The sequence below is a fragment of the Electrophorus electricus genome, chromosome 20 (genome assembly GCF_013358815.1).
Source record: "Electrophorus electricus isolate fEleEle1 chromosome 20, fEleEle1.pri, whole genome shotgun sequence".
NCBI classification, from domain to species: domain Eukaryota; kingdom Metazoa; phylum Chordata; class Actinopteri; order Gymnotiformes; family Gymnotidae; genus Electrophorus; species Electrophorus electricus.
In genome coordinates, this window is record NC_049554.1 from 5,716,540 (window position 1) to 5,744,176 (window position 27,637).

The 27,637-nt window shown below is 43.9% G+C and overlaps 1 protein-coding gene across 4 annotated transcripts in view; it reads right to left on the reverse strand.

Moving 5' to 3' along the window:
• Window positions 1-4,004: 4,004 nt before the first annotated feature.
• The window catches only part of camk1b (calcium/calmodulin-dependent protein kinase Ib), a 33,096-nt gene continuing 9,463 nt past the window's right edge, over window positions 4,005-27,637 (reverse strand). The window contains exons 3-13 of one of the 4 annotated variants that reach the window (XM_035520410.1): window positions 17,870-18,001; window positions 13,559-13,633; window positions 11,437-11,575; window positions 10,443-10,569; window positions 9,592-9,667; window positions 9,150-9,167; window positions 8,676-8,788; window positions 8,210-8,288; window positions 7,667-7,754; window positions 6,794-6,950; window positions 4,005-6,237 (exon numbers count right to left, since the gene is read on the reverse strand). In XM_035520410.1, coding sequence (XP_035376303.1) covers window positions 6,131-6,237; window positions 6,794-6,950; window positions 7,667-7,754; window positions 8,210-8,288; window positions 8,676-8,788; window positions 9,150-9,167; window positions 9,592-9,667; window positions 10,443-10,569; window positions 11,437-11,575; window positions 13,559-13,633; window positions 17,870-18,001 — 1,111 coding nt within the window. In that variant the 3' untranslated portion in view covers window positions 4,005-6,130. Of the gene's footprint in view, window positions 6,513-6,793; window positions 6,951-7,666; window positions 7,755-8,209; window positions 8,289-8,675; window positions 8,789-9,149; window positions 9,168-9,591; window positions 9,668-10,442; window positions 10,570-11,436; window positions 11,576-13,558; window positions 13,634-17,869; window positions 18,002-27,637 lie in introns of all 4 variants that reach the window. The other 3 variants (XM_035520408.1, XM_027020511.2, XM_035520409.1) reach the window with 3 other exon arrangements.

Here is a 27,637-nt window from a genome sequence, read left to right on the forward strand (position 1 = left end):
CAATTATGCACAGCTTCATGTAAAACATCTCAACATTTTTATGGTAAATGCCTGAAGTAGGGGGGAAAAAAAATGTAAAAAGCCAAATTATAAAGCCAAAACCCGTAATTCGGGTTGCACGTTTCTGACACCGCAGCAGCCAATGAGGAAAGCTTTGGAATGGGGAGGCCAGGATTTGGAGACCTGGCACTGTGTGTCCAGCCACCACACACAACCCACTAGCAGAGAAACAGAGGGCTCAGGACATAGCTTGTTTAGTCTAGACACGAACCAGACACCCGCTAGTTGGGAAAGGAGAGAGAGAGAGAGAGAGAGAGAGAGAAAAAGATGCCACAGTATACATTTTCATGATGATGATGATTTATGACAATATCAGTGACAATGATACCAGTGATGGTGGTGAGGAAGGCTTCTATAATCTGATGTGAAATTCAAACCAAAAAGCACGAAGCAAGCAGAGAGGAGGGAGAGAGAATGTGGATGACCGTGAGAGGAGAAAAGAAATGGACTAGGGGGTCTCCAATCAGGCTGCTCGAGCTATTGTAGTTATTCAGTGAGGAGCACATGTGAGAGAGAAGGAGGAGAGCGTAAGCGAGAGAGAGAGAGAGAGCGCATGAAAGAGAAAGCGCAAGCGAGAAAGAAAGGAGAGATAGAGTGCCTGTGAGAGTGATAGAGAAAGAGTGAGAGAGCGAGTGTGAAAGAGGGAGGAGAGCAAGAAAAAGTGAGAGAGTGCAAGCAAGAAAGAGAGGAGAGAGAAAGCACGAGAGTTATGAAGAGGTCCACCAGGCATGTGGTGACGGGTCCCGACAGGCACACAGGGCTTTGGTCAAGCACAGCCACCACTCGGGGAGAGGGACGCACTCAGGAGGCCTACTGAGGAAGCCTAGAAACCTGCCAAAGACTCGTTCACCGCTGGCCGTAGTCAAGTCACCATGGTCTCCATGGTGACCCCACCTTCCTGCCAGGTTGTGGTTAGAGTCAGGAAGCCTTGTCTCCAGGTTACTTGAGCTCAACAAGGACATTTGGAGGTGGAGGATTTTCTTTGTGATGACTAAATGAAGCTGCAAGAATGAGACATATTAGGCTAAAAGAAAAAAACCTGAATCATTATGAACGTGTTTGTTTATATTGTATGACTGATATCAGGTAAGGCCTACTGGTAAACAGTAATATTTAAAGTAGGAGAATATGCAACACCACGCTAGCATATACATATACAACATACTTAAAGCATAAAGTTGTTAAGTACTGCCATGGGAGTCCCATGTAGTGATCCATCCAAACTGGCAATATAGAGGGACTACTATATTTATAGAGTGGGGGCTAGCAGGACTCTACCATTTGAGGACTGTGTATAAGGGAAGCAGGGTTAAGGCAGGTAGATCTAATTATTTTTCCTTTGTGTTTTCTTGGATGAATAGAAAGTGTTTTGACTTGTGCAAAAATATATTTTGTGTTTCTACATTGATTTCCTTTTTTCATATTGGTACAGTCCAAAGGCAAGACTGCGGCCTATATGAGATTGCCAGTTCCAGGAGGGACCATGGTATAAACTTGTAACCGGGCCAGTTCTGGTTTAGCCAACCTTTGCACACATGGTGCAGTTGCTTTTGGGGTTCTCTTGTCCTTCATTTATTTTCTTTGTTTATGATTTGCCTTTCTTTTTGTTCTGGGAGAGAAACGGCACCACTCCCATTGCCGTCCTGCCTTCTTTTCTTCAACCTACTGAAATGGCCTCAACAGTGCTCATCACGGGCAGAGTGGGCACACCACACTGGAGTCACACCATCAACCTTTGCTTCAGTAGGCTTTGTAGTCTTTGTATTTGCAAGAAAAACTGAGCTTGGAAATGATTCTTCATCTGAAGAAGAGAAAACGTCCAGGAAACGGAGAATCACGGCACTTCCAACTGGAATCCAGTGCAGCCTTGCGTGAGTTTCAATCAGTCTGAGTCCATAAGTCATATTTATAAAGTCACAGTTGTTTGCTTTTCTGACTCAGTTTTATTTCTTGATAGACGCTGTACTATATACAGATGGGGGCTGAAGCCAGATTAGCGCTGTTCCCGTGACACAGCTAGACCCCGGCCTTTCTTGCAGGCCCGGAGGACCAGACTGGTCCATGCGGTTTCACAATAAACCACAGCGCAGTAGCGCAGCAAATATCCCAAAAGCCCAGCCAAAGCCTCCTCTCCCAGCAAAACCCAAACCAGCCATTATCCTCTTCTTCCCAGGTCGTCATTCTCATTCTTCCTCTCGGACTCTGTCCGCAACTTCATTAACACACACACACACACACACACACACACACACACACACACACACACAGAATGCATAGACAAGAGAGTTTAATACGCTTTACATTTACAAATCTCTTTTAAAGTACAAATTGTTGGCTTGAATACTGAGCTTTACTCCATTACGCATAATAATATCCATTAAGTACTCATGATGCATTGCATCCATACAAGTAAAATAGCTCAAAACAGCTTGTACAAGTCTTACAAAGAGAGATCAACATTTTCAGCGGCAATATGTATTTTCAATCATACTGCCAACATTCCCATTACAATTAATCCAAAACAAGACGGGATCTTTAAAGCAATTTAAAGACAATATTGAATTTTGCAGAAGAAAACGGTCAAATCAAGGAATTCTTTACAGCACTGATACTGGAAAGCCCTTCAGATTCATTTTGCATATAGGATTCCTGCTCTTAAAATGCCAATAACATCGTTTGGGGTGTGTAAAGCTGCTTTCTCTAGTTAAGGACATGCCCCATGAACACTTTTAGGTTGATGCTTACACATCGCCAACGTCGACCTCGTCACTGTCCTGAGTCGCTATGCAAATAATTAAATGTTCGGATTTCTTTTCGTGCCCACTTGCACACAGGAGAGCCTTGGCGAGTGCGGGGTGTACGCGGGGCAGAGGAGCTTCGAGGTAGCCATCACGCCACTGCCGTTACGCAACGAAGACGTGTAGGGAGGCGGCAGAAATGGTTCGGATGAAAGCCGGCACACTTCTGCCGTCTGGCAGAGTACACACACACCTCACTTTCCCATTCAGTTTTTCATACAATATGGATTAAATACTAATAATATTGAGAAATAATCCACTAATCCACTCAGTTTTAAAAGTTAAGAAGAATGCTCACTTAACATTCTATGATAAACATGGTAATTTGCAAAATGGAGGTTATTCAGGTAAAGTCTTAGCTCGTCATATATCTATCACTGCGCCATCGTCCACACGCATAGCAAAGCCTCGAACAACTTTTACATCTAGTATGGTGAAAAGCAGACCAGCATAAACTCAAGAAGCATACAGAAGACTAAACACTGGCACCAATTTCTACTCTCTAGCTGTTGAACACTGAGGTTCTCATATCACTTTCAACATGTCAAACAGGTCAAAACATGTTCAAATGTTTGCTCACAAACAATTTTGGTCCAAGACTGACCCCTTCAAAGCTGGCAAACAATAAATTATATTAGATTATAATATATATATATATAATCTATATTATATATATATATATATATATATATATATATATATATATATATATATATATATATAAAATATAATATATTATTAATATATATTATATATATATATAATATATATATATATATAAAATATAATCTCCCCCCCCCCATTTGAATCAGTACAACTTTCAAACAGACATTGTATAGCTTATTGTCTACACAGTTTACAATCGTTATTTTGTAAAAGACCAGGTACAACACAGTCGCCACAAAAGCAGTTAATCAATTAGATGTCATTCTCCTTCCTATCCATCAAGCCACGATGGAAGTCTGTTCAATACATGGAGCCATTTGCAAAGCGACACTGCAGTCTACACTGGTGACTGTCTGTAGATTTAGCCATAAAGAAACTCTTAAATTTCCTACAAACTCACTGGTCATTGCAAAGGCAAGCAAAAGGGTTTACATAAAATTTATATCTGAGAAAAAAAAACTGATTAAGCAAAATAAATAATTAAATTGACTTTTTTGTTTTTCTTTAATAAAACAAAATACGAACAACATTTCACAATTCAATATAAAGACTCTTTTACAATCTTACGTTTTGTTTGGCATATTGATGCATGCAGAGAACCCAGGAGAGGTTCTAGTGCACCCAGTCTGACCCAGAATATGGAGCCTCGATGACGGCTCAGTGGTACTGGGCTTCCCAAAGGAGTCTGGTCTTACAGAGAAAACCAGCATGTCCCCTGCCATACCAGTGGGACATTAGCATTCTTCTTAATGGGAGACATCTTAAAAGTACACACTCATTCCAACTAATGAGGCAAGAAACTGAATTATATCAAAATAAACATTTAAAAAGTTGCTTTATTTCAACCCTCCCTGGTGAGTTTCTATAGTTTGATCCTTGTTTTGCTTTAGTTTCGTGTCTCAGCTGAGCTTCATAAATTCTTGCAACAGAACGAGTCATGTTATCGCATGTGTAACAAATACTAAGTGAAAAAACTTAAAAGTAGAAGCAACCCCCCCCCCCCCCCAAAAAAAACCCAAACAAACAAACCAAAACTGCAAAACCCAAACAGAAGATGGAAAGCTGGCCAGAGAAGCAGTTTGGGTGGTCCTACAAAAAGTCTGTGATCTATTCAGAATGCTTTAAATATAGTGTTCACCAAAAGCACTCGCACAGGAAGCCACATGGACACAAGTCAAATGGGACGCATCATGTACAACAAATTTCTTTAATTCATGTCACTTTCGTACAGATTCGACGGTACAAAGCAACGTGAATGTTTGAAATATTACAACAGAAGGCATGTCAAGGGAAAAGGTTATGTCTGGAGAGACCCTCCGGCTTCCCTCTGACGACACGCCCATGTGTAAATATCGGAATTGTCTGTGGCATATACAGCATACGGCATTTCGCAACGTAACTGTACTACCCTTTACAATCCCAGAATTCTTTAACGCAATATCCTCCCCTGAGTAAAACGGTCTTTTTTTTTGTCCCCCTAAGAAAGAGTGTCATATAAAACACGGGAATAAAACGTTTACGAGAACGCAGGGCGTTGCAGGTGTTCCTCCACCAGCGCTGCATTGCTGGAGTGTGGGGCTACGCCATGTGGGTGGTACTACGGTACACGACTGTCCACACGTTTAAAGCATTCAGAGCCCATAAAGGTTAAAAAGGAACTGAAAGGATGCAGAGGAGCGACTGTCACCACAGCCTCACTGTCACAAAAGAAGCAGAGATGAAGAGGACAAGATGATGCTGTTGATACTGCAACCATGAAGGCACTGCAGAGGATGTCCGACGTGATGGAAACAAGGCCCCGAGAAACAGAAAATGTACAACATGCAGACTGGGTTAGGTGCAGCGCGACGAAACAGGACATTTCACTGGATAAAGTCAAAAATAAAACGGAGAGAACACATATGTACAAATGTAATGCTTTGAACTGAAGTAGACTGCGAACGAAACAAAGTGTCATGCTAACAGTGTGTGTGTGTGTGTCTCTAACTGGAGGTGTGTGTGTCTGGAGGTGTCGGTGTGGAGTGTGTGTTTGTTTACATGTGCACTGTTATGTTTCATGCCCCCCAGTCCTGCATGACTTACTCTGGTGGAGAATTTCAGCTTAACCTTTGGTCAGCATTAATAAGAGCGCCATTAAGTGTGTGTGTGTGTGTGTGTGTGTGTGTGTGTGTGTGTGTGTAATTAACTGTTTGTAGTGCACAGGCTAAAAGTCTTGAGGCAAAACATCTTAAACTCACTTTAGAACTAAAATGGACCTAAAACCTCTGTACTCCATGTTCAAGGATAGAGAGATGAAAGATGTAGTTTTAAAAGAGGAGCTAAAACACTGTCCAATCTGATCCAGCTCTCACTATAGCCTACATTACCCACAATGCAGCTAACGCATACCCCTCTCCTCTTTCTCCTCCACCAGTCACCTCTCCATAAATAGAATTCCATTGGCATAGTAACCCCGTTACCTCCTGGATTCTTTACATTGCAGCGCCGCCTAATGGCAAAACGCTGGAATTACTCAGTATTCCTGGCCAGACTGGGGGTGTGGCAGGGCTCCAGTGGAAACACAGTACAATCAAGTCATTGGTTGCAGCAGGTTGATTGACAGGTGCTCAGACCCGGCTGGCTGGGTGGAGTCGGTAGGCACAGTTCTGGATGTTGTCTCGCTCCGCCCCCTCTCCGGCAATTTCAGAACACCCACTACTGTCCCTCTGAGAGGCTAGAGAGAGAGAGATAAAAATAATAATATTTCAAACCTGCAGTTTTGGATAAAGCAAGTTAACGCAGAACTCCACACACTTGGCTGCGTCATTATTCCGTAGGTATGCATTCTGGGAAAGGTTAGCACACAGCAGAGGTCTCAGGGACACCATTTAAGTGAGCGACTGCACGCCTGGCAAAGGAAACAGGTATGCTGTGTAACTGAAATGCACATTAACCTCCAAATGAGCATAATTGTCCCGGGCTCACTGTGATCGTCCTGAAATGAGGGAACTTGACACCGGAAAACAAAAGAGATGTTCTCTGTGTGAATGGATGGATATGCTTCAGGTCAAAAGGTGTCAGAGTCAAAACGTTGATGAAAAGACCACAATGCATTGGCACACTGAGTCAGGGGAGAGAAGCTTCCAGAAATCTGCTCCAGTTTTAGCTGTCTGTATGATTCCTGATGGACTGTAGGCAGTAGTGGCATGTTTACGATGCCCCCTGGAGACCCCTGCGAGGTCTGGCCTGCAGCTTAAAAATGGAGCAAGCTGTGGTGCAGAGGGACTAACTGCTCTTTTCTTCCTCCTCTTCTTCCTCAGGGTCCTCGGGCAGCAGGAGGCGCCCGTGACGGGGGCTTTGGGGCGAAGGCTGCGTCTGGCCCTCCTGACTGGTGCCCAGCTGCAGACGCCGCATGTGCCGGACCACAGCAGTGGCGTTGAACGCTTGCTGAGAGAGAAAGGGTATAGGTAGAAGGGAAGAAAGACAGGAAGAGAGAGAGAGAGAAAGATATGAATATGTACTGTCAGCAGAGTCTTTGTTCAGACAGAGTGGTGAAATCACAGTGGACCACCTGTATTAAAATCACACTCGTCTGTCTACAGCTCTGGAAAAAAATGAAAGCGACCACTGTACAATTATATTTTAGTACTTACAGGCATGTATTTGAGTAAAATGAACATTTTGGTTTAATCTATTAGACAACATTTCTCCTTCATTTAATTTGAAATAAGAATACGGTCACATTTAAAGTGTTTATTTGCAGATGATGACAACTGGTCAAAAGAACAAAAACGATGCAGTGTTTTCAGACCTCAAACAATGCAAAGAAAACAAGTTCATATTCATTTTTAAATAATTCAATACTAATGTTTTAACTTGGGAAGAATTCAGAAATCAATAATTGGTGGATTTTCAATCACAGCTTCCTTGTCTTTTGGCATGCTATCCGTCAGTCTGTCACAGTGTTCACTGAGTAAGATCTGGATCAAGAGATCACATCAGTGTCTCGTTAAATAGAATAAGGTGTGCATGTGCTGGAATTCAACACACTCTGGAGCGAAATGGCTGCCGTACACGCAGAGACGCTGATTTAAGCGACTTGGAGATTTTTCCCAGCGCTGTATGCTAAACAGATGCCCAGCAGAATAGAGTCGGGCACCAACCTTCCACTTGCTCTTGGCAAAGTTCTTCCTGATCTGGGCGCTCACGGACTCATGGATGTTCTTGTCCAACGCGGTGTCTCCTGCGATCCTGGTGAGACAAAAGTGACACTAGTTCACCCGGTTCACCCTCCATAGTGGTCAGGGTCAGCCGTCTGGCTGCATTTCTGCCGTTGTGAGCTACATTTAAGGAGTCGCTTCAGACTAGCCGGCGTACATCGGAAATACGGGATTAGATCCATCTCAGTCAGAATTTCTACTCAGAGAAAAGCTCAAGTTCTAGATAATAAGAGCTTCTTCAAAGCCTCCAGGCAGTGTGTTCTCAAGCATGTGTTTCCAAAAATGATACATTTCCACACAAAAAAAAAACAAAAACCAGAGGAATCTTACACAGGAATCACAATAATGTTAAATGCAACTGTTCCAAGAGTCTTTTACCATTTCATGTATAACTGCATTTATTTACAATGTACTTTATGGTACACAATGCCAAGGTTGGCGTTAGCATGCCAGTGTGAGATGTGGTGCGTGTCCTACGCATCTCACCAGGGATGCTGCAGCGCCTGCTCACATGTGTAGCGCAGTTTTGGGTCACGCTCCATCAGATGCACGATGAAGTCTTTAGCTGAGGAACACAAGCAGAGTTAGAACACAGCCCACAGACTCTCCAACCCGGCAGCTGGTGTGCCTGTCCACCGCAGACTGGCCAGACAGTGGTTCAGAAGACCCCACATAGCAGGACCAGGTGGGCTAGTAAGGGCTCAGAGCTCCGAACACTGAACAGACTCAGAGCCAGCACAAAAAAAAGAATCAGTCTAAATCTGATCCATCGGCTTGGGGACGCATTATTGTTGTTGTTCTTGTTACTATTAATGGACAGATTGACTTCAGAAGGAACATCTTTCTCTGGAAGGCAACAGCAGCCAAGCTGAGCTTGGAGATGACAGCTGCACAGATACAGCAGAGGCAGACAGGGGGCGGAGTCACAGCAGATAGAGGGGAGGCGGCCTACCCGAGTCGGAGATGTCATCCCAGTACGGGGAGTCAAATTCATACTCCGCCTTCAGGATCTGCTCGAAGAGCTTGGCATCGTTCTCATCGTAAAATGGCGGGTAGCCACACAAACTGAGAGAGAGAGAGAGAGGGAGGGAGGGAGGATCTGAGAATTTGAGGATGCAAGATGCTTGATCATATTGTAAATAAATATATAAACTTAAAAAAGGAACAAGATATTTTGATGTTAACAGAGTAGTTCGTAGTATAGTATAATATAATATAATATCAGGATGCTCTTGTAGACACGATACACTCCGTGTCTTTCTGTACTGTTTCTCCAAACACCCTCTACCCTGTTCACCACTAGACCAGGTATTCATGGCTAACGGGCCATTCTCGACACGGGACTGACACGGTCATCTATGTTGTGCTGTCAGGAGTTTGAGAAGCACTGCAGTGATTCTGGAGTTTGAGTGAGTGTCACTGTCACCTAAAAGCATCCAGTGACCTTTAGAGCAGAGAGAGAACATTGAAAGAACATGAGGAAAACGAGGGAAAAAAAGCAAGGAAAAAAGAGAGTGTAAAAACAAAAGAAGAGAGTGTAAAAAAAACAGAAAGGAGGGCCACATTAGCTCTAATACTGGACTAAAATGTTCAGAAATGGAGCAGAAAAGCTTTTCTACTCACTTTTTTTTTATGCTTTAAAAAGGTCAAGCAGAATTAGAATTTATTAAGGACGGCAGTGGCCTGGTATGTAATAAGTACTCAATGACGCAGGCTGCACACACAGTGTGTACGTGACGGTGTGTATTAGTGCATATATGGCAATGCACTCACAGTGCACGCAACAGATGTGGTTTTACGTTACTGTGTGTACGTGATGAGACAGGCTGCCCTTACAGCGCATGTGCGATGACGTGGGCGTTACTCACAGTATATACGCGATGACGCCGATAGACCAGCAGTCCACTGCCTTGCTGTAGGGCTTCTGTGCCAACACCTCAGGAGCTGCCAACCATCACAACAGTATGATTAGTGCCCCTACCCACTCAAAACACCCACCGCTGCCCACGGCATCTCTCTCTCTATCTCTTCACCACATTTGAGAATGCACACGGTCTCAATTCGCCTACGCTAGCAGTCAAAACTTTGGGGACACACGTTTTGTGAACATGCCTTATGAACACTGCAGCCTTATGAAGGACAATTTGCCTCCACCACTCCACAGAGGCAGGGGGAACTCTGAGAAAAGTGTGTGTTGCAAAACAAGTGGAGAGTCGATAGCTTCTGAGGTTCTCTGAGCGTTATGCAAACATGAAGCGAGTTTCACAGGACGGCACTCAGTTTCATCATGTCATGAGCTGAAATCGGTGTTGTGAGAAGACGGAGGAGGGGATTATTATTGCTGTGTCAGGTTATCCTGGAATTTTTTGAGTGACTTAAAACCCACCAGCAGTGCCAACTACTTCAGACCCCATCTGGGATGCTTTGGGGGGTTTCTTTTGGAATATGTCTCCGTACTAACATTTGTTTTATATTTTCTAATTAAGCTCTGCTCTGAACATTTTTTTTTTAAATTACATATGATAAGGGTGCTACTGGATAATTAACCAGCTGAGCAGGCAAATTTGTTTACAATCATGGGCTTGATGTAAATCTGCCAGCAGGGGGCGACAAGTGTTTTGATTTGCTGCAGTGTAAATGTAGCATTAACCACATTTGACTTGTATGGCCTCTACTCGAGGGACGGAGCCACGTTTACCTGTTTGTGGGCACAGCTTACCTACGTATCCAGGTGTACCGCATGCCGTGCTCATCACGCTACCTGAGCCCTCGATCTTGGACAGGCCGAAATCACTTATCATGATCTTGGAGTCCTCATCCATGCTGTAGTAAAGCAGGTTCTCTGGCTGCCACACGCACACACGCACACAGTTTGGCGAGACACTTAATTAGCTCCACCATGCACGAAGATTAATCTGTACAGCCTTCACTTCAGTGCCTGTAAACAAATGAGCTCGTTAAGCCCGGAGACTAACGAGACTAATAACTGTGACCTCAGAAACAGGGGAGGAAAACAGGCAGCAAGCTCATTAGTTACCACAGGCAGCGGTACGCTGGGAGAGAAAGGGGAAGACCATTACAAACTAACAGATGTTGCATCGGTACAGAGAACCGGGAGCTGGCTCAGAGCGTCGGTGCAACCCCTCGTTCTGTCTGGATCTTCAGAGTAAAATTCCATTCGTAGTTCACTCTTCCACAACGGTACTGAATCACACGTGAAACAATCCGTTACCCGTGGCAACCACTATTCTATGCTGCGAGGAAGTATGGCCTACTATTGGGGGCTCTGGAAATACGCTTGTAATCTTTCTAGATTCTAATCTTTTCAGGATAGAGTGACAATGGAATGAAATCCCAAGATTCCAGACCGATATACTCAAGCCACAGAGTCACATTTATTTAGGCCTGTTTATTTATCATGATGACTTTTTTTTTTAAAAACCGTCAGCACAAGACAAAACCCCCCATATTACACCCACATTTACCCACAGAGCCACACCCCCTCACACCCACTGAGCCACGCCCCATCACACCCTTTATTTACCTACAAATCCATGTCCCCTCATAACCCCATTCACCCACACAGCCTCAGTGGGTGTGAGGGGGTGTGGCTCTGTGGGTATATGTGGGTGTAATATGGGTGGTTTTGTCTTGTGCTCACAATTTCACACCTTCATTCACCCACACAGCCACGCCCCCTTTCCAGAGCTCACCTTCAGGTCTCGGTGTACAATGCCCATGTCATGCAGGTATTTCACTGCATCCAAGATTTGCCGGATGAGCTTGCTGGCGTCTTTCTCCGTATAAAATCCTTTTTCCACAATCCTGTCAAAGAGCTCTCCACCAGACACCCTGCAAACAGGAAAATATGTTATCAAAGCTGCCCTCTCCTACACCCTGACACACACACACACACACACACACACACACACACACACACACACACACACACACTTTACACTTTCTCTAGACAGACTGCCTCACAGCATGCACCTCAAAGCCAGCTGGTGCTGTTCCATCCCTAGTTCACCACCAGGTGGAGCTCTACACATTTTCTGCAAAAGATCTGCCACCTACTACCCACAAACATATTTGGCATGGACCAAACTCCAGAGTGTGAAGCATCATAATTCTGTTTTACACAATTTGCTTTGTGTTATTTGGAAACTTAATGTCATTACATTTACAATCTGTTCTTGTGAAATAAGGCTCTAAAATTATTTAGATGGTAACGTGAAACCAAATGTACAACACATACACCACTTACTGTGGAGTGTGTATTAACCAGGAGGTCTGGAACTGGGGAGATAACACATGGAGATAAAAAGCCTGGCAGGCTAAATACTACACAGCTCGCACGGCAGTATCCACCTGTCATTTTCTCCACACCTCTCTCTCTCTTCCTCGGTCTCTTCTCCTCCATCTCTCATGCCACCCGTCTCTCTGGACACCGTGGCTTCCCACTGGGAATACTTCCCACTCTCACAACAGCTCCATTCCTCCACACAGCGGCACGACCACCAGCTCCTGGGTGTCTTTCCAGGCCTGGCCTGCACCCCCATCTAAAGCTCTGAGAACATCCTGCTAAACCAGGGAAGACCAGGGCTTCAGGGCAGCCTGGACTAATAAAGAGGAACAATCTCTCTCCCTCTCCTTCAGCTGATGGGTGGGAAGATGCAGGTGTGAACATATTCCCCAATTTTTGCTCAGTGGGCCACCTGCACGTGTGCCTGCGCCTTGATTTCTCAGCGGACGGGTTAATAGCGAGTCTCTGAGGTGTGTGTGTAATTAAAGGAACTTGACAGTCATTCCCTTCTATACTATTTCCTGTGTCCTATATACTGACACACACACACACACACACACACACACACACACACACACACACACACACACGGTAGGAAGTGACAGACATGCATGCCAGACGGTTGTGAAAGCAGACGTTTACATTTACGGCATTTAGCAGACGCTTTTATCTGAAGCCGCTTACAATTGTGACCAAGTACAACTCGAACATTTGAGGGTTAAGGGCCTTGCTCAGGGATTCAACAGTGGCAACCTTGTGATGGTGAGGTCTGAACAACCAACAACCTTCTGATTACCAGTCCAGTACCTGAACTGTTGTGCTTCCACTGCCAAACAAAGTACATCTGCAGCCCATATTCAGACTACTGCTGTAAGCCTGTGCTGGCCCTCTTCCACAATGGAGCAGAAGATACCAGCTTCCACATAATGGGATGAAGGGGGTCCCGGGGGTGGGGGGGGGAACAGCGCCGGGCTTCGGCGTCGCGCCAGCCTGACAATTTATTTACTTTAGACATGAAAGCACTGGACAGTGAGTTGGGAGACTCTGGATTGGACGGAAGTCAGCTCTGTGGTAGGCATTTCCTGCTGCAGGTCAGCGGCATCCCAGCGGTGTCCGTCACAGAATGTATCTTTAAAGAGAGAGGCTTAGGTCACAGGTTCCGTATCCAGTCTCCTCCAGGTTACGAGCCCTTCTTGCTTCCCACACACCACATCTCCTAATCACCAGGCACTCAGTGCTGAGTAGCGACAAAAACCTTCAAAAGTCTGGATCAGGACCCCTCACCACAGACCACAGGTCTCATTTTCCTTATCTTGGGATTTTCCCCATTATGCACCATGACAATTACACACACCCACACACACACCTCAGCCTTCTGTAACAAATGCCATCAAGATTGAGATGATAAATGTGGTTTGAAACAGGGGGCTAAAAGAAGCTACTGAACTAGATCATGACATGAGTGTGTGTTCTTCAGAAGACTGACATGGGCACCCTCTGTCTCTGGCTCAAAGACGTCAGTCACTTACAGCTGCATGACAAGGTAGAGGTGTGATTTACTCTCATAGATGTCCTCCAGCGAAACGATGTTGGCATGTTTAATCCTAAAAAGAAAGAGGGAAGGAAAGACTTGTGTCAACACCGGTGCGCACACACACGCACACACACACACACACACACGCACACATGCACGCACACGCACGCACGCACGCACGCACGCGGCTTCATGGAGAGTCATGTCTTCAGAAAGTACCTCCAACATTAAGGAAATTTAGAAAAAAAAAAAAAAAAAAAAAAAAAAAATAAAAAAAAAAAACAAATAAAAAAAAAAAAAAAAAAACGGCCAAAAGGAGCACCTCTCTCAGTAAACATGACCGAACACTCATGCAGGCTCAACCATTACATACAGCAAACAACTCCAGTTTGGTTCACCAATTTATTTGTGTTTGTAAACACCTTGAGAGAATTGTTTTTTTAAACTGGGACTCAAACACACAGTCTCCGAGTAATTGCACTGAGGCTTTAAAAAAAAATTTGTTATGAATTAGCCCTTCATACAGTATTTGAAATAAAAAAAAATAAGATGAAACATGGTTTACTATAATGGTATTTACATCTGTGTTAGAACAAACATATTAATCAATGCTCCCTGTGCTCCCCCCCCCCAATCCAACCACACAATATCAGGGGGATGTTAATGATTGGAAAGGTTTACAGCCTGATAAAGTGGTCATGATGTTTAGGTACCAACTCCCTCATGCTCTGCCGCATCTGGAACGCAGCTGTTCTCGGCTGTCTGCTTTTCTGCTTCTTTCAGGGGTTATTTCCCCCCCCCCAAGCCTCGTCTTCAGTAAGTAAGATTCATGCCCAGCCGATTCACCCTGCCAAGAACACTCTACTTTAAAGCCCTGAGAACTCCACCATCATCATCTTGTGGGGAGCTGGAACACCCTGCGCTGAGCGTGGAGGCAGTGGGCTGGTCAGAACACTCTGGTGAACTTCACAGTTCAGCCTTCTCTTCCTGATGATGTAATCAGAAAAAGAGCAACAAACAAGTTCTACTAGACGGCACACATAGTGCTCCACAGCAGAAGCCCTCCCCCACCAATCTCTCTCTCACACACACACACACGTTAATTTTTATTTCATCTCTCCCCAAGACTTTGTCCCCCAAAGAGGCTTTTTTATGTGTTTGTTAGCAAAACTGCAGCTGTGACATTTCTGGTCCTCATATTGAGAAATAACAGCAGCAGACAACAGGATGTAAACGACCTTTAGACTAGAACACAAAACCGAGACTCACCTTTAGACCGTCATCTAGTATTATGGAGCCTGAACTAATGACACGGTTCTCCCAAATGTGGTGAGATGGAGCAGTATTAAAATAACTGAGGTTTTTATATTCAGCACTGAGACTCAAATTAAAACAATGACTAGAAGGTTAACATGTAGGAGTATTGAAATGCTGGGAGTACTGAGTGAGTATTGTTTTAGTACTGATCTTTGTTCTGAGTTCTTAAAACGAACGGCTGAGGGTAGCTAGCTCTGACAGCAAAGGGTCCTAACGGATCTGACAAACCAGTGTCCAACCGTGTGCCTGTACAGCTCACACTATAATAGGTAAGAACAGAGACAAGAAATTGGGGTAAAACAAAGGTAGTCTGGCACCTACCATACCCAAACGTTCCAGTCAATTTTCTAACAACCAGTTTTGAGTGTTTGCCATCATACCTGTGCAAAAAAGGCACCAGGCTGGACAGAATAGCTTTGGGATGCAGAGGCAGCTCTGTAATCACGATGGTCATAGCAAGGACCAGTCGGAGACTGTCGAGAGCAGGAGGAGACCAGGGCAGGAGGCCTGGTCCTGAGGATCCATTCCTCCGTCTACTGCTTTCCCGGGTTCGACACACTCTAATTACAAACCAATTACCTCTACCATTTGTGAACTGGATCGAGTGTGTTTAAGCACTGAAAACATCTGTAGAGGGCACTGGGTTCACGGTGAGGCGTTGAGGAAACACTGACCTACAAGAAGACACCATTCTAAAAAAAGTCATTTAAACCGCTTCACATGCAGTCAAGTTCCTCCTTTATTCAGTGAATGGGGACTCGAACAGAATGTTCGAGTGATCTGGGTTCCTGTATGACGTCATCCCCCTCCTCCGTTCCTCTCCTGTCAATAGACCCCCCTCCTTTCTGGGCCTCCTATTCACCTGCTAGTATGTGAGTGCATGTGTGAGCAAGCGAGAGTGAGAAAGACATGCGTGGGCTCTAACTGGGCTGCGTGGTGGATTCCCACACACACACACACACGATTGAGATGCTGAAGTGATTCATTCCCTGTTCACTTGCTCTGACTCGCTCTCGGACATCCCCTGCCATCAAAGCTGCGGTCGCCTCCCGCACAAGACACTGACCTTGGTGCCACTTGCCCACGTCTTCACCTCCTTCACGGTCCCTCCTCCACCTCCACCCCCACCCCTCCCTGGACAGCACTACACAGGAGGCAGCCACTGGAGCAGAAAGGAATAATGGCCCTTACTGGCACAAGCTGTTTGACAGGTATCCCCACCTCCCCGAGACACTACACCGCTACGCCCCACACTCCCAGACGGTAACCCTCTACCCATCGTTAAAAAAAAAAAAAAAAAAAAAAAGTGTAAAAGAATGAGAGGAAAAAGAGCAAGTTAGTGCCCTTAACAAATAAAAGCTTCAAACTGTCTTCTCTGTACATAGAGCTCAGGCGGATCCTGATTCGCTCTAAAGTGACATTTCCTGGATAGCAGATTTTAGAGATAACAGACATGAAGAAGCAGAATGGGGTGGTGAGGAGAACAACGCTTGTTCAAGTATGTTTGTTCTGCTCCGTGACAGGTCATTCATGGCTCTGGGAGCTTGAACAAACCACACGAGAAGATTAACCAAGGGCTCTTGGGCTGGTTCTTTCACTTCCTTAAAGATCATAACCAGACCATCATGGTCTAGCAAGCTTCAGGAATGGAGGTGGTTCATCTCGCCATTTCCAGTCTGCTCTGAAGATGTTTTGTGGAATGTGTTGCGCCTTAAGCGTCCCACACAGAACTTGATGTCATAACGCAGTAATGTGTTGGTGGTCAGATGCCAACCAGACAGGTTCTAGAAATCTCATGAATGTCTCTCCACAAAGCTCTAGAGTACCTCTACATTTTGGCAAGAGATCTACCACTCCAAAGAATGTTTATTTAAAAGCTTATGACTGAGTCCGGGTGTCTGAATGAATTAATCCAAAAATCTGGCACTGTTTATGTTTCCAGCCTATAATCCAATGTAATCCAAAACTCAACAGAAAGAATATCTTGGTCTAAATGTACATTTGTTTAGACTGTCCAAGTGTAAGAATATCATACACCGTGTATGTGGGGTGTATATGGAGTACGTGTGTGTATGTAAGTGCCATACTGCTAAATAGATCAAAAGAGGTTCTGGATAAGAGTGTCTGCCAAACGACGTAAACGAAATGACAAATTTATCTGAAGATTACTTAGGAGATCACAACGCCATCACCCTCTGAGATAACATTTCAACCATTAAGCAAAAAATAAGCTCCATCTTCTCTCCTTTTTAGGTGATGCAATACCTTACTTCCATCAATGTGCAAGATGCAACAAGACTGCACAAAGATTAAATATACATGAGGAGACATCTGTCACAACCTGCAAAAGTCAGGAAAAATCACCCAGAATGCAGGCCTGTGAAATAGGTTAGGCCGCACTTAGTTTAAAATCAAAAGAGGCAGGTTGGGGCGGAGTCAGGCAGACTGGGGAGGGGTAGAGACATGGATGCAGCTTCCTTTTAGCCAACAAACACGTTAGAATTTAAACCACTATAGTTTGGTGAAGTGTACAAGGCTTCATGTTGCAAACACACTAACTCTTGGCACATAATCAGGCCAGAGCAAGTTAGGGTACTGCTGTAAGCATAAGAGAAACAACAAAAAAATGAATAGTTAAAAGACCCACTCACACACTCCCATATGTGTGAATGTGACAAAGTTTGCATATGTGAGAATGTGTGTGTGTGTGTGTGTGTGTGTGTGTGCGCGCGCGCGTTTTTGCACTTGCACACACATCTCCTAGTAAATGTATTCTGTTGGCCAGATTCTGTATATACATCTGTTTAAGGCATATGGTGGCGTGTGTGTATGCACGTGTGTGCGTCTGTGTGCACATGTGTGCAGGAGTGTGAGTATGTGTAAAATTCTGCACGAGTCCTAGTGTATGTGTGAGAAAAACGTATGAATGCATATGCATGAGTGTGTGGTGTGTATGCATGCAGTAAACAGCAGATGAGTGCAGGCTCACTTGTGCAGAACGGCAATCTCATTTTCAATGCTGTTCTCTTTTCCTTCCAGTGCTTTCTTGGGAATACACTTTATCGCCACCAACTTCCTCGTTCTCTTCTCCTCTGCAAGCACCACCTCAGAGAATGCCCCACTGCAAAACACAAACACACACACACACACACACACACACACGCGCGCTTACTTTTAGTCTGACAAATGAGTAACCAATGAAAGATTCAAATGAACATTGAACAATGAAACAATGAAAAAAATAAAAATAAAAAAATAATTCTGTCAAACAGTTTTTTTTGTCAGAGGATTAAGTGTCTGTATGGTGACGGACAGAAGCAGCTGTTTGCACCAGCAGAAAAAGTTGAAGCTAAACACCACAGCACAGCAGATCTGTTGCGTGTACTCAGGAAGAGTCGCTGTCCATCTGCCCACTAAAACCACAACCACAAAGTCTTCACTCTCCATGAGAAGCACCAGAGTGGTTCTTTAGAAACAAGAGGTCTGTTGGAGTTCTGCTTGCACATTAAGTAGTAGGTAAACTACTTTATATGTATGGGTTTGTCTTTGCGTGCGTACATGTACGAGAGTGTGTGTGTGCGCACGTGTGTATGTAGAGGCTGCTGTATGGTGAGTAAAGACTCATACTAGTGATGACTACTAAACACCTTTAACCTACTCAAGGAGTTAGACGTGTGATGTGCAGGCCTGCTCCCCACTCTAACCCATAATGGCATTTACACGCAATGCACAAGTGCATCAGCAGACATGGCTAGGCTCTGTTCACAGCCTATCAGAACACACGGCTGGAGGTGCCTGAAGTTCATTAGGTGCTTATAGCCACATATCAGGAAAGCAGTAAAGGGGTCACCTTCTCCCTCTCCCTCTCTCACACACAAACATACGTGCATGCCCATACCAAGATATCACTGGGATACATTCTTACCCGCTAAAAAAACTTGGGCTACACTGCATATCTGGTTGTAGTTGATCTGTGGTTCTCTTATACTGTATATCTGGTTGCAGATGATTGTGTGATATTAACTCTCAGCAAAGCAGAGAAACTTCTAAAATATAACAGTGAATCCTCAGCCATTTTCTACAAAGTTATGCATGACTTATAAAACAGAACATACTACTGTTGGCATTTAGACATCTGATCATTCAAAATGTTCAGTTTCTCCTCATACCAGTGAGACTGGGAGCTGAACACAAACCTAAACACCAGCCAGTGCACTCACTTAACACCCCCTAAGATAAAGTGTATCCAAACATCCTGATAGCATCAGCAAAGGGATTGGGAGAGAGAAAGAGAGATGCCAGACTATAAAGGAGAGAAAGTACATGCAAGAGAAAGATCACATTTACAGGCAGACAGAGATCAGAGCGGAGAACTGGCATCAGACTCTACTGCAAAGAGTAAACACAGGAACATCCGCCAGCTTGAGTGTATATATATGTGTGTGTGTGGGGGGGGGGTGTGTGTGTGTGTGTGTGTGTGTTTTAGCCAGGCCAATCAAGTGGTATAACTCATATCGTGAGTGGAAACTATACATCAAAGGAGAGGGGAGGAAAATACTCTGTTTAAGTTCTAGGGATGACCAAGTCTGGAATGTAGAGCAATACAGTATACATTTAGGTCTCCAAGAATGCATATTTAGACACACACAAAACACACACACACACACAAAAAAAAATTCAATCACTAACAGTAGTGCTAAAACTCTGGTGTGAGACTGGTCTACATACAGGGAACAGACAGCTACACTGGCACAGTCGAGCTGACAGTCCAGTCAGGCAAGCACAGCCTGCAGTAACGAGGAAGTGTTGGGATCCCATGGCCAGGGACGTGAGCTATGTGAACTTCGGAGAAAGCCTTGCCAGGGACTGGCACATTTGGAAGAGCTTGGGAGGAATCCCTAGAGAAGCTCCCTTTAGCCACGCCGTCTAAGCGGCCTGAGAGGGGCAAGCGCAGAAGCAGGGTGGTGAAACCCTACGAGAGGAGAACAAGGCAAAAAGTAAAAAACACCCCACAACCCACACACTTTCAATTTAAAAGGTTAATGTCTATTTCTGTGGAGAGTTCATGTCCAGACCCAGTTGCTAATGGCAACCTCCAGTGAACAAGATGCACTCCGATTACCTCTCAAAATGAGCTGCTGCACATCGATGGCTGTTTGGCGCAGGCACACGCCCGTGGACACGCGCACACACGCTCACGCATGCTGACAAGATATTGACAATGCATGATGACAAGAGACTAAACACAGCAAATGGGCAGATGCAATGGCATACACAGTCTGCAGTAACTGCAGCATTATGTAAGGGAAAGCATTGCATGGTGTCCAGTCTCCTAGGAAATGCCTGGATATCACAAATCTGCCTTGGAATCTGCTGTTCGTCAGGCTGTTCCCAGACCATTTGACGAAAACAACTGGGATTGGTCGGATCGCTCTCAAAGATCAACAGAAACTTCTGTGACGTGTCAAGGAGCTCATCTACTTGGCAGCAGGGCTATAAGGATATAACAGTTCATCCATCACTTTTAATTGGCAACCATCTCCATAGTGCTACTTTAAGCATAGAAGCCAAAACAGCACGGCACGCAGGCGCCGACCACAACTTTAATTAACCTCTGAGCGGCCAATGTAATAATGCAAAAGAGAACTCTGGGAATCTGGGCAGCTTCAGTGGCCTTCCAGAAGCTCATCTTTGTCACCCTACTTGTAAAAGTGTGACAGGGAAACTTCAGTGGATTCAAGCTGTGGTTTTACAAGTGAACACCAAGTCATCTACTAGCATACAGAGTGGAGCTACTGGAAACACTTTTTGGATGAAGATCATAACGTACAAGAAAATCACTGGTGGTTAAATGACAAAACACCTAAAGCCCAAAGAGGCTCCTTTCCAATCTGAGGTCATCATGCCCCTGTCCTCATGCAGAACGTTTATCACAGTGGGGGAGAGTTTCATATGCAAATGCAACTTGTAGACAAACACTGATTGGTCACTACCCAATGTGCAAAGTTGAATTAGAAAAGCTCTAACCAACCATTCCCTTTTCTGACCCTAGAGACTCCTGTGACAGTCCTAAACGGACATCGCGAAAAGCCGTCTGTATGCATGCAGGTCTGTGGCAGGACCAGCAGTATCACTTTACAACAACAACAAAAAAAAAAAATCACCCTTATAAAGGGTTTATGAATGGTTTATAATTATTTACATCATTTATCTGATGCTTTTTCCAAAGCGACTTACAATTATAACTGTATATAACTTGAGGAATTGAGAGCTAAGGGCCTTGTTCAGGGGCCCCAACAGTGGTAACCTGGCAGTGGTGGGGTTTAAACTGGCAACCATATACTATTCTGTTATTGGTTAATAATTAGATCATGAACACCTAATGATTAAATAAGACAAACGCACACAAGGCCAATCTCTTTGGCGCCAATGCTGTTAAACGGCTTTCTGCTGATGGCTGAGCTTCCTTACTGTCATCTCCACCATTCAGCGTTCTACCTGTCCAATATTTGTTAATAAGTCACCACATTTACCCAAGACAGGACGCTTTGTTAGTCAGAACTGATCATTTGTCTTCTATCAGGATTAATATGCAAACTCATTTCCACTTCCTTCTTCCTTCAGCAGTGACAGCACCAGCCACAGGGTCGGCACACGCGCACACATTAACGCTGCACCTGGGCCACACACACACATGGGAGTTTCCTGAAAAAGTCCCATCAAGATGCATATACCCTGCACTTTAATTTAATTCACCTCTACAGGGACCAACTCCATGCCCCCTTTTGCTTCCCCAGGCTGTTGTGTAGGATAAAGCAGTCAACTGTATTCACATGCATGTACATGAAGATGCCACCGTATAGCTCAGTGATTAAGGTACTTGACTAGTAATCAGAAGGTTGCTGCTTTAAGCGCCACCATGGTCAAGCAGCCACTGTTGGGCCCCTGAACAAGGCCGTTAACCCTCAGTTGCTTAACCCTAAAGTTGTGTTCAGAACTCGCAGTCAGAATCGTCTGTTTGGATAACAAAAACACACGTGCAGCAACCTCTCGGAGTGAAGTGGATCAGACCCTTGCCTCTGGAACAAAAAACACTTATCCTGGTTGCTCCTCTCTGTGGCTCCTTTGACACACGGGGCCATTTCTCAACCGGGTGGCTGGACCACTCTGCAGATCAGGGACCAGTCTGAATGGGCTGTCTCCAGGCACACACTAGAGGCTTATTGGACCTGAGAGCCCAGAATGCAGACACCTCCTACCCAGAATCCCTGTTCTCAAATGGCTCCGAGATCTACAATTTTCATCAGCAGAGTCTATCATAGATTTGGACTAAATGTTAATTCACACTCTACAGGCAGATTAGTTTGAGACAATTTGAGACACACACACACACACACACACACACACACACACACACACACACACACACACACACACACACACACACACACACACACACACACACACACACACACGACTGTGAAGCCAGATGAAGACAGCAGAGTGTTTCTCTAGCTTTGGTTCTGTGACTGTTTTACGGGTCTTCGCTGCCTGACGACGCGGGGGAGTGAGGAGCTATGCTAGTAAAAACATACACAATGCCATAGATTGGGTCCGAATTTACCCTGAAAGAGGGAGAAAGGAATCTCTGGGGGAATGTGACTGCTGACTCTGGTCCCTGTCTAAAGTCGATTGGCTATGTGCGTTGTCTTGGTTACATGTTTTGTTAGGCATTTTCTTGTATTTGTCTCTACATGTATTTGAAGTAGGCCAACCTGCACCACTGATGCATATATTTATGTATTGTATACTGGGGAGACCAACAGTTAAGACTGGGGTACCTGCTCCATTCACATGTAGGACACTGGTCTAAACACAGGTCTGCAGGCTGATGCCCATTTGGAATCTTGAAGATGAGTCATATTTTTGCTTTTTGATTCTCTAGTAGTCGTCTATGCGGATTAATATAAAAGACGAGTCAATTTTGTTATCTTTCTTCCTTTTCTTTGGCACCATCCACGTTGGATCCTCGCCCATTCTTGGCGTATTCGTTTGAACTTAAAACAAAAACAAAAAAACAACAACAACCTAGAAGCTGTTTACACTGCTCATACTTCTCTTACATGAACACAACGTACCGTAACATAACTCAAAAATGTGCCCTCCGTGCTGGCCTAGACCTTCGTCACCCTTCTTTCGTTTCTTCTGTGTTACTCGCACAGCTCGTCATGAGCTGCTGTGGGTTGCAACACACACACACACACACACAAAAAACAAAAAACAAAAAAACAACTAAACCAAAAATACTTGGCACCAGATCACATGCATTTGCCATCATTCTCCAGACAGGGCCCGTGTGCCGGAGCGTCGTTGTTCAGACTTGCAGTCATTCCGGGTCACAACACGTTCAGACACAGGGACCGTGCCACGAACATTTGCACATTACTCCCCCTCTCTCAGTCATCGCCGCCCAAAAGATTTCACCTTTTTCTTCCCCCGTCTCTTGTTCTCTCTCCATTCAGATGGAAACACTAACCAATTTCGGAATCAATTAACCAAAACTTATACACCATTATTTTTAACCCTCTGGAGTTATGGAGCAATGCCATTCTAGTTGTTGTTTGCTGTCGATATACTGAACAGAAACTAGAAGTTATGTCAGTTTTACATATTTCACATTTACAACCTGTTTTCATTTTCAGTCTTTCAAATGCTTCACTGAGTTTAAAAAAAAAAAAATATTCAAATCTGATTTTATGTGGGCTAAGAAACAGCTGAAATGTTGTTCATTTCAGTTATGTAAGCTCCCTGTAGCTCTGTAACTTCATCCAGTCAGAACAAGTGAAAGTACAGAGAACATTCTCGATTCCTCAAAAATTAAACTACTAAAATTGTCGATTTTCTCCACTACTAAAAATTGTTGATGCTTCTTATAATCCATAGAACAGTGATGCCACTGCAGTTTTACAGAAGATTGGTTGGCAGAGTAGCCAGTCCGCTAACTACGTGAGATTAATAGTCATGTTTTTTGGCAGACACGTCGAATTTGACATTTTTGGATATATGCAGTAGGCATTACAGTAAACGGACTTATATACAATCGTACTCGAATAAATTAATGAATTTAATGAATAAACAAATATCCCTTAAGGGAATCAGCTTTTGTATAATGTGGACGCATAAACTGCCCCACGTTCTGAGAAATCTAGCTACTGTTTTCAATGTGGCAGTGTACCAAAAATAATTCAGAGAATGCACTTCAGAGAATGTTTTATTTAAAACTCAGAATTTAAATATGGCAAATACACTAAAAATAGGTTTAGATGACAGACACTGTATGCAATGTAAGCAACAAATATTGATTTTTGTTAAAATAGAAAAAAATTAGTTGCTCATTTTTAGAGACCTGTCTTATATTCTCTGTTGTACATTTACTACTGATCTTTTATGAAGCAAAATGATTCCTTATCCCATTACTTGAATAATCGATGGACTAATAGATAGAATACTTGATTACGAAAGCAGTCTATTACCGCAGGCCTAGAAGTCTTGTGATTAAAAACAACCAAATTACTGTCCTTTTTGGGGTTTTATTTGGTCCATTTAAGCAATTTAACCATTATTCCCTTCATCCTGGATGAAGACCTGCATGCTGAAACGTAATGGTTGAAAAAGTGTCAAGTGTTGTTGGTTTCACTCTTTTCTATACCTTCATGAAATAGACACAAAGACATGAAGGAACAAACTATAATGCACCACCACTGTGACTGTGAATGAAATCTGTATCCATCCATCCATCCATCCATGTATGTATGTATGTATGTATGTATCCATCCATGTATGTATGTATGTATGTATGTATGTATGTATGTATGTATGTATGTATGTATGTATGTATGTATGTATGTATGTATGTATGTATGTGTGTGTGTGTGTGTGTGTGTGTGTGTGTGTGTGTGTGTGTGTGTGTGTGTGTGTATGCATGCATGCATGCATATATTATATATATATATAATATAATGTATATATATATATATATATATATATATATATATATATATATATATATTAAAAAAATATAATTAATATATATGTGTTTGTGTGTATGTACGCATGCATGCATGCATGCATGCATGTATCTGTGCATACATAGAGATGATTCTGTTTATGGTTCAGGCACAGTTGCTAAAGAGAAATTAAAAAGTAGAGAGGGTGTCATCAGACACCACCTTGATCTGATCTTTATCTAGCCAACCCCACAAGCCAGAACCAAGAAGTAGGAAACTGGATTCATTACCCAATTCATAGAACTTTTATCATCATCGTCATCGTCCTCATTTCCACGTGGGTTTGGAATGTAACTAATCTCGCACACCTACACAACCGTTAAGATCGATTCCCAAGAATTGTTACAAAACCAAAACTGACATCAGAACAATCATGTGAACAGACATACTAAGTCAAACCCAATCTACCAATCTGTTCCATCACCTACTGCTGAGCATTACCCACTTTTTAAGATCCCTCTACATCTGTCTGTGTTAACTACGACATGAATGCTAATTTTTTGATGGGGAGCCAGAGCAGGTTCACTCCCGGTGTAGTAAACCCTCTCTACAGTGAGTCATGCACAATAAATAAATAAATAAATACTTTTTAAAAATAAAAATCAACTTTTTGCTTCACTTATTCCTGTAAACATTTCATTAGTCAAACTGCCATCTTCCACCTACAAAGGACCGATCCCCAAGCGGACTGTAGGCGGAAATACAGAAGCGATGTCAGGCCTGATACCACAGACTAAAGTCAGTTTGTACAAGATAAGGACCTGGGAGGCCAGACTCAATCCCTCCCATAGTCTCAGTCCCAGCTGTAATTTCTATGCAACAACCTCAAAGTGCTAATGAGCACCTCAGGAACAACCACATGAAAACATCACAGGGGCAGGACACGCAAGACTGGCCTTTGTAAATAATGAATCGTGCACCCCTGCACAGCAGTGGGTTGCACAATCGACACTGCATCTCAGAGGATCCCCTTCTATCGTTTGCTGATTCGCTGATATGAGGGACAGACACTGAACACTGAAGCTATTGCACCAGTTTCTTGTACATTTCTGTATCTGAACCCGTTTGTCTGGTTTGCATTCCATGACTCTATATTATAGCTGTTGCAATCAAACCCCATGTTCGGCCTCCCATCCTAGACAGGGTCGTAAGCAGATGTTTAGCAGTGTGACATACTAGTGGTCAGCGAGGGACTGGGGTCGCAGCCCCATATCAGCATGGCCACATCACACACCAACCTGACAGGAGGCAGGGGAGGGAGAGGACAAAAGGTCCAAGTGGCTTACTTGAGATCAGGCTTATGGATCGTATTTTAACAGCTTTTGAAGAGGCTTTGCGTGCGGCCATCTGAACACAGACATCTCAGCTAGTGTGACAGGAAACGTGGTAGTGTGGATGACATCAGAAAGATGAAGGGCCTGGTGTCAGTTAGAGTGAATGTCCATCACTTTTGTACGTACAAGTACCCAAAACGGTGCGTTTGTGGTGTGAAGCTTTACAGTAGTTTTAATTTGTTGTATGCAAGGGAAAGTGTGAGCAGGATGTAGGTGTGTGTGAGAAACGGGAGCAGCCTGTTAAACACTGGGAGGTGTGTATCGATGTATTATTTATCCATTCCCCCCCCCCCCCCCCCACACGCACACACCTCCTGTTGTGCAAAACAAATGATATATATCAAACGTGGAATTTCTCACTGTATTGCTGCTAATATAATACATACCAACATACCAAAGTACAAAACCTAATACCCAGGTTGTTGTTCATACCTCTGCCCTGTCCTCCTGCAAAGCATGCTGGGACTGGCCACAGGTGGCATGACTATGCAGAGGAGGTTGTGAGCTGGCACATACTGGCATGATTCTCTGCACCAAAAGCAGGATGGCGATCTCGCAAACCAAATGCGTTCCATAGACCAAAGCCATGGATGGGTGTGCCAACCCAACTGCCCAACTCTGCATGACGGACAGCACTACTTTGAGCAGACCATACAGAAAAAGGATTCCTATAATAACAAATGGCCAGCCTTTTCATAGGGTCTTGCAGGAATATTCCAGCTCAAGTTGCGCATGTCCAATCAGTCACCTTTGATCCTATTTATCACAACGAAGCCTTTTAAAGCAGCAGTAGGTAACCTGTATAAACAACTGTCATATTTTCTAAAGCGGTCACTATGTCCTGACAGTAGTACATCAGACAGATAATTGGCTCTTCATGTCCCACCTAGTCCAAAATCAGAGGCATGAAAGAGTGTGACGTAGGGTCACGCGCTGCCTGCGAGTGCCTTCTCTCGCGCGATCAAACGATCAGTGAGCAGCTTCAGAAGCGGACAGCCAAACACCGTTGGTGAGAAAGATGCTGTTCCCTCCTGTGCCAGCAGCATCTTACACGGCAAAGACAAGCAAAACTAGGACAAATGAACAAAAATCATTCAAAAAAAGAAAATCAGACCGAGCCCGAGATAAAACACCGGAGCGTCAAAACCGAGAGTTAGCAACATTAGCAACAGTGCTACGTGACGGGTAGCTTAGCCGCTAGCTGGCTAATTACAACTAGCTGTATTAATTGTGATTTTTTTTTCTTACAAAAATCAAAAGCTAAGATGGTAGTTAATGGTTACAGTAACTCTCCTTAGCGCATTTCTCATTTCACTGTGACGTTACAGTTGGACTAACGTTAGCTTGCTTCTGACA